This window comes from Ambystoma mexicanum, chromosome 6p (genome assembly GCF_040938575.1).
Source record: "Ambystoma mexicanum isolate Mex_15411 chromosome 6p, UKY_AmexF1_1, whole genome shotgun sequence".
Taxonomy (NCBI): domain Eukaryota; kingdom Metazoa; phylum Chordata; class Amphibia; order Caudata; family Ambystomatidae; genus Ambystoma; species Ambystoma mexicanum.
The window spans coordinates 119,342,559-119,356,120 of NC_090935.1; the positions used below are offsets into that span (position 1 = coordinate 119,342,559).

At 41.7% G+C, this 13,562-nt stretch overlaps 1 protein-coding gene across 2 annotated transcripts in view; it reads right to left on the reverse strand.

Moving 5' to 3' along the window:
* Positions 1 to 13,562, reverse strand: part of PHF24 (PHD finger protein 24) — a 615,791-nt gene that overhangs the window by 17,400 nt on the left and 584,829 nt on the right. For both annotated transcript variants that reach the window (XM_069626819.1, XM_069626820.1), the window contains exon 6: positions 11,275 to 11,441. In XM_069626819.1, the coding sequence (XP_069482920.1) occupies positions 11,275 to 11,441 (167 nt within the window). The remainder of the gene's footprint in view (positions 1 to 11,274; positions 11,442 to 13,562) is intronic.

Sequence of the window (13,562 nt, forward strand, 5' to 3'; positions counted from 1 at the left end):
TTTTCTTGAATGTTCCCCTAGTAGCACCACGTTTCCTTTTAAAGGAAATTAAAACTCTTATTTCTGCAGTTATTTGGCAGGCACGCGTCCACAGTTGAGCAGGGATAAGCTATTTGTTCCATTGGACAAAGATGGACTGGTGCTCCCTGACTTTGAGTCCTACGATCTTGTGACCCGAGCACACTAACATGCATATTGGTATACTCCAGTACCAGACAGGCTGCATGTTCAGATCGAACAACCTCGGGCTGTACCATTGCTCCTGAGGGTGATGGTACTCAGCAAATCTCCTGATACAGCTGGGGCGAGCAACGTAGTGCAGTGTACATGTGGGGCTTGGCAGAAGTTAGCTCAGAAACTGGTTAATATACCCTTATACTCCCAATTTCTTCCCATTATACACATACCGGATGTTCAGATCATTAGCGAGCGAGGCTACATACAAAGCATGCAGAAACTGGGACCGAGTAGGTTTAAGGATTTGTTTCCTCATGAACAGTTCATCACTTTGGAGGAGTGGAGGGGACTGGGTGGCACTTCTCCATTGTATATCCTTCATGGGATGTTTGCTACTTTCCCAAGTTGCCTGATCCGTCTTCCCTTCTCCACTTTCCCATAAAGGATGAAGGTGCTGGGAAATTAGTCTCTGCTCAATATGCCCACATTATTTAAAGCAGAGCACGATGGTGAGAGGCAGCACAGGTTAAATGTCAAGAGGCACTGAGTAATCCGATACCAGACAAAGGCTGGCAATATTGTTCTTAGCAGACAAAACACTCGCCATTAGCAGTCGATACAAATTAATCCACTTCAAATGTTTACATCAAACCTATTACACACCAATGGCTCTTGGCAGATTATTTCCTGATAGGCATAATGGGTGAAGAAGATGCACTTATGCCTCATCCACCTTTTTTCACATTGAATAGCGATGTTGGCCCATTAATGAATTCTCGGCCAAGGTATTTCAAGCAAATTTTATAGTGGACTGTTTGGTTGTGGCAATTTAATTGTCCCATTTAATCAATGTCTTCTTACTCTACAACCCCTGCCACATGCCCTGCCCATGACCGACCCTCTTGTCTCACTTCTGCATACTTCTATCTATCTATCTATCTATCTATCTATCTATCTATCTATCTTACATCACAGGGATGAAACCACTGAAGACCCCACTGGTGAATTGTGCCACCAGAACAGTTTCGTGTTAATTTTTCATGCACTGACAGATGCCTCTTTGTTTATATGATTGAATTATTGATGCTTCATGTATACCTATGCTGTTGGTGGCAAAGGAGTAGCAATGAGTGGCAGATATATGTTACAACAATTTTGAATCGTCATGCAGTTATTCTAATGATGCCACCTCATTTCCCTACGCAAACTGTGAGTGTTTCTTTGCAGAGAAAGATTTTGGAATTAAACATACAGAATAATTAAGGAGATCTAATTGTGGGCGTGTTTTTGGCAGGGACAGGAGGGATCAGCCTGTTGCCTAGAGTAAGTTGCCTGCCACTGATGAGTAGCATTACCTCTGAAATTGGAGAGAGCCAGACCACTGGTGCCAATGTGTGGAGGTGTTAAAGAGGCGTTATGATTGCTTAGGGCAGTGTCTTCTCTCAGAATGGGCCCTTTTGGAAATGGGAAGAATGTGCAACACAGATGTGAAGTTCGACTAGGCACTAAACACAAATATGTTGAGAGCTTTCTTTCTGCATTTAGCACAACACTCAAAACCGCCCATCTGCTATCACTGGGCACTTCGGCACATGTGCCTACCCACCTCTCTCAAGGTAACTACCCCACGTAGCACGACAGTCTACTCCACTACCTTGTTCTGTGCAGAAATCCACTCCACACATTTGCTCTCCCTTGGTACAGCACTCCAGCTGATATATCCCTGTCTGCACTAGCTCTGCTCTAAACGCTGAACTCTGTATCTGAGTGCCACCACAGTTCATTCTTTTTCTCACCCTCCATGTATGGTATTTTACAAGTTGCTTTGTACCATGAAAGGTGACTTTACAGCACATGCAGCTGATGTCCCTAGTACACACGTAATGCAACTCATGTGAAAGTATGGTTGGAATAAACGAGTGACCCAAGCTTCACATTCACAGTGTTGGGTTAGATGATAGAGGTCTCACGGGTAGAGAGACGTTTGAATTGCACCTACCATATTAGGGACTGGAGTGACAGAGATGTTGCTTCAATGTTGAAAATTGGCACAAATATAGTGCAGTTAATGTGAATGGGATAAATGTTACTTTTGGTGTTATTTGTGTAAGATGATACATTTTTATATTTGCCCACGCATTGTAAAATAATGACAACTTTGTTATAGATACAATGTAAATGCGTGGAGTGCCATTCAGCCTTACTGAGAAGTGATGAGTTAAACATGCGCACACGAGATAGAAGGTTGTGAATTGAGATTATGATGAGGGGACACACTAGTCTATAACACACACATGCATGAACATACATGCACAGTAAGATTTTGGGGATAGTTGGGAGATATTGGTTATATTGTGAATAGATGATTCTGTGTGTCGTGTGTCCCCTCATTGTGGGGAGCTTGTGTGAATCACTGAAGCTTGCATCTGTGATGTAAAACTCGGAATGGCCAGAAACTGGTTTTGCAAGATTGAAGGCGGAGAGAGCAGCAGCTGTGGTCAGTTTCTGCAAGGCCTGCTTTGGGAGCCTGTTATTCAATGACTAGGGGATTCCAGCCACCTGGCAGGGCTGGTTTTAAGGGCCGGACAATTATCCTGATGCAAGGTTTGCTTGTGCGGAAGGTGTAGCGATAGATCATGGGTTTTCAATTAAGTTTTCAGGGTGTTGGGTGAGACCATGTGTGCTGGAATGGTAAGTCGCATTGTGGGATGTTCTGACCCACTAGACTCTGCCCTGCAAAATGACTGTGTGCTGCTTTCATCAGAAGCAACAGGATGGCCGCCAAAAAGCTCTATGCACTAAAAATCTCTGAGAAGTGTGCAGGGAAACCTGAAAAATAGGCTGCCAATCCATTTTGCCCATGTCAGTGGTAAAACAGGAGACCCCACTGCCAAAACCTGTCATTGGGCTGCCCACATATTGAAATGGAATTACCTGAAAAGGCTGGGCTGCATTGTCAGGAAAGCCCAGAAGTGCTTTAAAATCTGTTTTTCCTTGGCTGTGAAAGTGCAAAATCATGGTTCCCAAACACCAGAAAAGATCCAATATCTTTGTTGGGTGTTAAACATCACTTTATTTAAAGAATCCATCTAAGCACAATGTTAGGAGAAGCACATTTCATCATAAGAAAATCCACATTCAAAAAGATGCTTGCCTGGAAAAATCTGTCAGATATGGGCGCAGTACCGCCGCTCACCTGTGTCAAAGCTGTCATTTACCTTTACTGTCAGTTTAAAACGTGTGTCTTATAATCAAATTGTGGAAAAGAAGAGGCTTGCCATCAAAAGCAATAAAGGTTACTACAATTCAATCTCTATGTTTGAAAAAGACTAGAATTATGAGATCTGTGGGTATATTTGTTGGAAATGTAAGTTTATTTAGAAAAGACAATTTTAAACAAGTGGTTTTAAAAGTGAACTAATGTTAGCCATAGTACTTCAAAGGCACATTCCACAGTTTTCCCCAAACAAAGGCATCTTCCGCCGGCTCTCTGCTCAGGAACTGTCATTGAGTTGTTAATGGAGGTGGGAGGAGATTTTGGCCTGTTGCTCTGAGGAGAGACAAAAGACTCCCATGATTGAAAAGATATTCAGATTCAACTGTCAACAGAAAACAACTGCTCGCAGGAAGGGACCCTGGAAGTGCTCTGGACCCAGCAAACCATGGAGGTGAGGCCAGACAGATGTGTGTATCTTAGATTACAAGAAAATATCTTTTTGGAGAAAGACTCAGAGAACTGTGCAAAACTTGTTAAAATCTGTAATTTATAGGTTGTTAATATGAAAATGCTGCTCACAGTTTGAGACTACTCTGAACTCGGTGCGATGTTCAGAGACAGGACAACCGAAATGTTGATGTTGTAGCAATTTTGATAATGCTAGAAATATGAAACTTCATAGGGTTATGCCCAGATATCATGCGCATATATGTGGAAAAATGTGTACAGATCTGACACTGGGTAACCAACCAAAAGTGCGAAAAACTGTCAAATTTGAACCAAAGCTCTCACTAAAATGGAAATCGGATGGATACGTGCTCTGCTAAATCTGTAATGTGAATATGTATTATTAGCAAGTTGCTGATATTGTAAATATGATTTATGTGAAAAATAGATATACTGTACTGAAACAAAGGGGAGGTACTCCCTGGATTGTAAAACACAGCATCACTATGACACTAGATTCCTTCTCAAATCAGGAGAGGGTAAATTCTCTTATCAATCGGATTCCTAGAGGGTGTACTTAGTATAATTCAGCCTACCCACCCCTTTGGGAAATACATAAATAGGGACAGTTTAGGACCTAGAAAGACACACAGATTCACCCATCAACTGACTTACTGGTGAAGCGCTCTGCAGGAGGAACCCAGATCCAAGACTCCAGAACTCTGAAAGCAGAAGGCCCAATTCCAAAGCTGAACTCTTCTCAGCTGGCCTTTAAAATCTTGAAACCTGATTTTAACCCCAGACTTCCAAGGGGCACACGAAAAATTGAACAGCCTGGCTGTGCTGATTCTGCTTCTTGCCAATAACTCTTGCTAGAACCCAGAGATCCAAACCAGTAGAGCAGAGCTGTAACCAGATAGCTGTAACCTAGAACCAACCCGTCAGATCCAGTCCAGAGGCCGTGCAGAGACCAGAGTGCCATGCTGAGTGCAGAACTGGGTGCCTGAATCCTGTCTGGTGGGCTAGCAGAATTCCAGTCCAGTACCCTTTGATCAGATCTTTGACAGTCCTATTCCAAACCATAGTTGTAAGTATCTATAGCATAGAATTGTCCATAGCCAATCTCGTATCCTTAAGTAATCCTATCCAACCCATTCTATCATATCCAGACCTGCATTGCAGAATCTCTTTCTTGTTTTTCTGAATATTTCCCTCATCCATATAGTCCTTTGTTAATTGTAGTGATAAATTCATCTTTGCGCTAATATATTTGCTGAAGAAAGACAAGTGCCTTGGCGGGCAAAAGTCAGAGCAGAGGCGCCGCTGTTCTGGTGGCTGACCGTTGGGTATCTTGCATCTTCATAGCCTCCTTAGTGTAAGAAAATCTGTTTGTAATTTCAGAAGCACATCTTTCACTTGAAATTTGAAAATCTTGACTCTTTCTAAGAAAAAACAACCTCTACTAAAACCTTCATAACTTCCATACCGTACATGCTAGAAACAAAAAGTGTCAAATTGAAGCTAACATCCTCAGCTTTCAAACAAACCTAAAACAGCATTCCAACTCCTTATAGTTTTGCCGCAATTGCGTTTCTCGTGCGCTGAAAAGTTTGCCGCCGATTTGCATTTGGCTCAATTTCAACACGTGTAAAATAGCTATTCTTTGCATCCGACCTCAGAATTCAGTTTCAACCTGCTAATTATTCAATCATCATTGCTAGTGTTTACTTGAAACTATCCAAAGTGGCTCCCACTAGTTTTGAATCCAATTTAGAGAATGAAAGTCATTTTTCAGTGTTTTTCCCATTCATTCAAACCACATTCAAAAGCATTTGACCTGTTTTGAAATCATTCTTGTTTCTCTCTGCTTGCTGGGGGGGGGAATTGGGATTGAAACTGTATTGGTTGAGATTGTATCTTCCTGAAACCTGTTTTCTCTCCTTCCATCGCTATTTTGCATATTGTGGGACAATTGAGTAGTGTGCATGGGGAAAGAGTGATTACATTACCTTTGATTGAACACACAAAAATATTATTTCTGTGCTGCAATAATTTCCTATCATTGCATTTGACTGAACCCACACAAAGTTTTATTCTATGCTACATTATTCTTCTCATCCATACTCCTACCGATTAAAGAGATTGTTGATTGTAATATCACCCAATGGTGACCATTGTATAAATATTAATAGTGTGATATCTAGATATTGTTCAAATTTATAAAAGTGTGATATCTATATATTGTTCCAATCCATAAAATAAATCCTTTAACTTTGCAAAACAACCTGCTTCTTGGTTCAGCGAGACCGGGGGGGGGATTCAAAAAGAGGGGCATGATATAAGGGTACATCATTCAGAAATAAAAGAATTTATAGACACACATATATAATTAAGGGTTCCAGCTGTGCATCACACGCTAGGCATTGATTTAGGTGGAGTGCTGGGTTGAAATTACTTACTGCATAGTTTAGAATGAAACGTGAACACCATCTAGTTTGGGCAGATGAAACCAGAAACAAATAGATGAAAAGGAGTTTTCTTGTTCCCCTCGTCTTCAATCCAATGGAATTTACATAGAATGGCCGCGTGCATCACAAGTAGGGGTAAAGGTATGGAACCAGATGAAACTTGTAATAATTGAATACCTTTTGCCGTTGTTTAACTGTGTAACTAAGAGATGGGGATGTGACAATATATGGAAGGACCCCAGGGAGGGGCATATTGTGAATGTGAAACATGCAATTATCAGTTTAAAGAGGATGCTACTTAAATCAATGTATCTAAAGAGAAGTGTGGGAACTGAGGGGATATGATTACATTGTATACGTTTGACCAATCATGTATGGGTGTTGAATTTGTAATGAAACCTATGGGAGTGTTTTAACTGTTACAAAGTCTATACAATGTGTGCTCTTTGTGTGGTTTGAGGAGACTCTCTCCATTAAGCAAGTTTATTGCACAAATGGCCAGGAGGGGCTGGATGATATTGAAGAGTAAAATTAACCAAACACACAGTTGCTCTTTAAGTGGTGGGCCTACTTTTGGTTAAGGTGATCAGAGGTCCACTCCTACAACGGTAAGACTGCTAACAAATATGTCAGTCTGCGATCAAGTGCTGATTTAACACTGCTTATACCACCTTATATCCATTTAGCAATGCTCTTTAATCTCATCCACAACTACATTTACAGGGTCCCTTGCACCAAAACATACACTCCACACTTTGTAGCCATCCCCTTCCTATGTATTTATGTAGCACCGAAGTCTGACCTGGTTTCTATAGCATCATCACTTATTATTGCCCCACACAATGACAAAATGACTACTGCCCTGCAGGAGTACAAGGATGAATATTGGCTAAATGTCCCTAATTGGTTCACACGTTACCACAAACCAACAGGGATTCCAATCATAAAGGTGAAACAGGTACAGTCAAGAGACATATCTTCTTCACCTTTGTGTTAATTAGGGCTGAAGGCAGGCTCTACTCTTTAAAGGGAACTCAAACAACAATAGTAAGACAGTCCAAAATTAAGCAACAACCAATCAAGTACTATAAATATATATATACTTAAATTAAACACCACAATATGAAATAATCACTGACTATAACAATATTAGCAAAAACCCACCCCTGTGAAAAGAAGAACATGCAGGATGTAGCTATAGCAGCCACTCTCAGTAAGGTAGTAGGGTTGAAAAGGCAAGAATATGCAACAATGGAACTCAAAAGAATATGTCTTGGTAGAAAAAGATGCAACTGGGTTGCACGTCAGTACTTAGGCTACCACAAGTATACAATGATTGCTAGACCTTACAAAAGTATTGTAATCTGTTCTTTGGTGGTTCAACAATGTTGAACCAGGTTTCGAAATTTTGTTTTTTGAAGTCAAACCAGGTTTAGAGAGGCTGAGTCGTGTTGGTCCATACGGGAATACGGCATTGAGCTGGTTTAAAGCTGAGCTAAGTGTGGTTCAATTGAACTTCGGAGCAATGCAATAAAGTGACGCCACCACAGTTAGTCTGAAAGGTTAGACAGTTTGAGATGATGATTACTGCTGGGTCGAACCAATGAGTGGCACAATTCTTCCAACACTCCAAGTTGAGGTTCGATACATTTTGATGCTGTGACATTGGCTGTTTTATACATTATTCAAAGTGTAAGCAGTTTGAAGTTGTGAGCAGTGGTGAAATGGTGTTCGCGCCAAATAAGTGACATTCTCTTTTGTCATGACATTTCTTTGAACTGGTTTGATGAAAACAAAACAGTGGTTCAAAGCGGTACTGCAGGTCCTGATGGTTTTAAGGTGCTCGCACATGGTTGACTCATGTGCAAGGAATGTTTGAGCCTGTAGATTCAGGACTCCAGCTGCTTGGCGTCTTCTGGTGTTGTAAGTTTGAATCCATGGGCTGAGAGACAAGATTAGTCATTTTCTTCTTCCTTCCCAGCACTGGGAAGCTAGATGGCACCTGCAGGAGTCCTTCACATCCTGGGAGGAGCATGCTTATTGGTGCAGCTGGCAGTGAGTTCATGTTTGTATCCAACAGCAGTCACACTCAGTGTCCCCCTTGGGATAGATAAGGGACAGAGCTTGCCTCTGACTTGAAACATCAGGCTTTACCTCTGGCAGAGGGCCTTGGATAGGGCTGCCTTCCCAACAAGATCCAAACAAATGTGACTGTTCTTAAAAGTCCAAGATGAATCAAGGAAACAGTGGTACTCCCTCATCTGCAATGAATGTTTGAAGCTGCAGAATACAGGAATCCAGGTGTTTGGCTTCTTCTGGTGTTTTAAGTCGTCTGAATCCAGGGGCTGAGAGACACGATTAGTCATGTTCTTCTTCATTCCCAGTCCTGGGAAGCTACATGGCACCTGCAGGAGTCCTTCGCCTCCTGTGAGGAGCCTGGTTACTGGTGCAGCTGGCAGAGAGTACAAGTCTTTGTCCAACAGTAGTCACCCTCAGTGTCCCCCTAGGGATGAATAAGGGACATAGCTTGCCTCTGACTTGAAAGATCAACCTTTACCTATGGCAGAGGAATTTGGAAAGGGCTGCTCTCCCAACAAGGTCCAAACAAATTCTTCTGTTTGTAAAAGTCCAAGATGAATCAAGGAAAGAGTGGGAGCCCCTTTCCTATAAAGGTAAACACTCACAGGCAATTGTAGAAAAGCAATCATGCTTAAAGGGGTCGAATCCTGTTGAGGGGACAAACAACCTTTGACTACTTTCACAATACCCAAAGTTGTCTGCTCTGCAGGAATTGAAAGAGACTCGAAGAAAAGAGAAGCCCACAGAAAATCAATATGGATGAACCCTTCCTCCAGTCCTTTGTTGAGAGGCAGAGGAACATGTCATCCACAGCTTCTGCCCCTGCCCCAGCTCAACACTACACAGGTGAGGAACGTTAGTCACTAAGACAACCTGACCACCCTACTCTCATGCAGGTATAGCAGGAAACTGACACAATCTAAGCTTAAAATGGCACGGTTAACCAAACTAACATTATGACAAAACATATGAATCTACTAGACATGAACCACATATACACTCACCATGAAGAAAAAACACTAGGTCATATATGCACTTATATGCAAAGAATATTAAATGCATCCATGTAGACATGAATAACTAATATGGCACTCATTGGACATAAAGTAAAATTCATGATTAGGCAGACATCTTCTTTAAAATGGACACCACAGAAGCTCAGAATTAGCCTGGGCTTCCAGGCCTGAGAAAACAATGCTGAATTCACACAATCAAATGCAGATTAGAAGGGCTTGCTGAGCACACAAGCTAGTTCAATGCTGAACCTAAAGGTTGAAATGCAAGGCAAGAATGTTCCTATGGGAGGAGGGATATTGCCCAGAAAGCCAGGTGCACAGACTCTGGCAGTAAAATGTAATGCAACATAGAACTGAATAGCAGAAAATATAAATCTTAAGCAGTGCCTTGCAGAAGGTTTTTGTAATTAGACTTGGCACAAAGCAAAGGAAGAGATGGGGAGGGACAATAAAACCAATCAGAGTGTGGTGAGACAATGGTCTACTATGAGTGCCCTTGAGTGTCGGGCATTCCTTGTGTTATTTTCAAGCAACAAAATCCAGATAAAACTTGTATTTGCAGCTTTTCTGCTGGTCAGCACATGGTGAGGTCACTAAATGGAGGTAGATTGCAGGGGATGATGTCACAAAATGGGTGGTGTGGGTTTTTGGGCTAGCAAATATGTTAGCCAGTAAGATTACTACAATGTATGGACACTACATATATTTTCACCAATCAGTTTGTTTGCCCTGCTCAAAATGTAATTAATGTTTTGTTGTATAAAATGTGGGTGGGCAGTGCTGAATAATTTTTCTGCCAGTTCAGAGAAGGATGGTTTTTTGTATTACTTCTCCCAGCTGAGGGGGAATAAATAATCATCTTTGTTTCCTGCATGACACCCATTTGTTTGTGTAAATATATTTTTTATCTATTTTGGAGTATTCCTGTAAAGCAGCCTTCCTTTACACCTTTCTGCTCTGTATGGCTTTTCTTACCTGGCAACCTTCCCAAACCTGCAGCTTCAAAGACCCTTTGGTATGCAACACCCTGGTGTGAGGCTGGCAGTTTTGTAATGGGTGTGCCCTTGGAAGCATGACTCAAAGGAGACCCCCTGCATCCTCCTTTGTATCCCTACTCCCTGCCCACATATATACATTACCCCCACTTACATATGCATTTTGCCACAAACAAAATTGACAAAAAAATTTATTCAGCAAAATGTTTATTTTCTGGGCTGGGAAGGTGTACCCAACCACCCAAGGGATCAAAAAGACAGAGCTTGCATGCCTATTGTCTTGCTGGCTGAGCACAGACAGAAAGTCTGGCTAGAATTCATATAGGCATCCCTTAGCAGGCCTGAGCTCACAGGATTGACTTAAAGATGATACAAATCTGATATGGCTTTAATAATTGTGTCAACTATCAGTCAGCATACTACCAAATCCGAGGTATGGCTTATTATTAGAAATTACCATGCCACCAAACAGATAGTTCTTCATAACTATTTTGCTTTTGGATCAGAGGTGCAGATATATACGCAGTCACGGTCTTCAGCGACTTTTCTGTTACAGCAGCTGTCGATCAAGGCACATGCAACCTTTGAACCTGCTCTTTGCAACTGAACAGAAGGATCACGAGGCAGATGCAGCAGGGCACATGTGGTAACTATGATTTGGCATGAAGCTTTTGTTTTGCTGACCACCATTTATGAGACAAATGTACCCACATTGTTGTATTATTTAGTAAATCATCAAAACAGCTAGGGCTTTTACACCTTCACCAGAAGGCAATCCCTCACACACATCAAAGATACCTTTGTGGGGTCAATGTTTATGCTCCTCTAACTCATCTATGCCATACCACCATACTATATAGCACTGAATATGGTACCTCACGTTACAGGAGGGTGCCTCCTTTGGATGCTTCCTGAACCACGCAGACTGGGCTCTCCTGGATTCACCGCTGCTGATGAGTCCATCATTATCCTGATCCAGTGATGTGAAGGTAGTCCGGCATTTCTCACGCTCTTTGGCTGAAAGCAAACGCAGCAAGGAGTTCTGAAAGATAGTAGTAAACAGATCAGTGCTTTTAGCGTAAGGGCCTTAGTAACTCTGCTACATGAGGGAAAATCACATCCAACACATCACTCCACTTTTTGTATAGGTGTTTAGGGAAAATAACCATGCAGACAGATGTTGTGATCTATTTGTAATCCAGTGGAGACTTCAATAGTGTGCCAAACTAAAGAGATGACCCATGTGTTGGATAGCCTTGGATTGAAAGCCATGTTGGCAGAATGGTTTAGAATTTAGCAGAGACACAGGTGGCAATACACATTAAGGGGACCTCCGGAAAAATGTGCATTCTGCAATTCGTTCATTTTTATTTTATTTTATAGTATCATACAGTGGCAAATACCAACTTTTAATACTAACACAATACATTCCTAAAATCCATTAAAAATGACTCAAACAGAACATAATATAGCATTTAGCAACAAAATAAATTGGAAAAGACAACTGTCAAACAATGCCCGCGACTCACGACAATAATTCTAATATGACCCCAATTTTCCTCCACAGGATAGTAAAGTAAAAAATACTATCCTTGTGATTACCCCTCATAAACATAGCCCACAGTTCAGCATCAGTGTAGAGTCCAAAGAGCCCGGCGGCTATCAGAGCTTTCTCCCGGAGGCTCCTAGTAGAATCACATGAGAACAACAGATGATTAATGGTCTCCAGTTTAATTTCCCCACACGACAAAACATGTTATCTCTTGGAATCTTAAACCAAGCACCCACTATCTCCAGTGTCTTCACAGTGTTACATTTTAATTTGAGGTAGTCCCATACCAGATTATTTCCCAAAAAGTTAGATATGTAGGCAGGCTTTAGTGCCCGTTCCTGTGCGTATTCCAGGAATGCAGTCATTTTTCGTTCCAAGGTTAGTTATTAACTACTCTTTACTAGTACTGTGCAGGATAGATTTCATGTTTTTTTAAGACCTCAAGAAACGCTTCTATGTCAGGCTCTGAAGCTAAGGCCAACAATAATTTTGCAATATGAATAAGTATTTCTAGGTAACTTGAGGGCATCAGGCTTGATCGGGTTGCAAGCCCTCCCCACAACGTCCCCTTAATAGTGTTAGTGCAAGCATAAGCTATCTTTCAATAAGTAGAAAGATAACCAAGATGAGCCTTGATGTGTATAGGGACCACCTCCAATTCGAGATATACCATTTCGATAGTGGTCCATGGTGATGCAGCCTGAGTGTGGTTTGTTACAACCCAGACATTTTAGCCCCAAATAAAATGATGGGAACAATTTTAAGCTGTTACTGGCACAGCAGGACCTTGATCGAAAAACCCCAACCCTTATGAACAAAATACCAGATACCGCCATTGATCAAAGAAGACCTCAACCTGATTCGATCCAGATGCTGTTTTTCGCTTAACTTACAATCCAGTATAACACCCAGATATCTGTACGCCATGACACCTTCAACTGGCACCCCCTCAATCTCACACTGGATGGGTTTACCTCATCTATGAGCAGGACTAAACAACATATTTTTGGTTTCAGAAATGTTCCTTTGAAGGGAGTTAAGAACAGACTAGACCTTCAAGGGTGACAGAGATACCTGCAAGCCCCCCCAGCATGAGGTCCATCAGAATTAGATTGTCAGCGTAACCCATCCACTCCAGGGGGGTGGTGCCAAGATTAGGGGGGATGGATGTATGTTTCAGGATGGTTCCTCCCAAATCAGAGAGATATAAATTAAACACAATTGGGGCCAATATGCATCCCTGATTAAGGCCGTTCTAGGTAGAGTTCCATCTGGAAGTCCCACCAAGCTGGTCAAGCCAAAAATTAACCCTGGTGTATAATGCAGGTAAATACTAATTGTCAATATACCAGTAAGGATGTTCCAGTTGCATAATTTGGTCCAAAGCCTACTCTGATCAACAGTGTCAACGCGGCTCTGAAATCAATGAAGGCTGTTTATACTGGGAGTTTGGGTTTCATCCATGCCTGTTAAACAATGGTGAGCACAAGCTAAACTGTTGTCAATAGTGCTAGTGCCTCTGTGGAATCCTGTTTGGTTTAGGGGAATAATGTTGTTTAACTGTACCCAATCCTCGATTTCGCAAAGTAAAACACCAGCAGAGATCTTTGG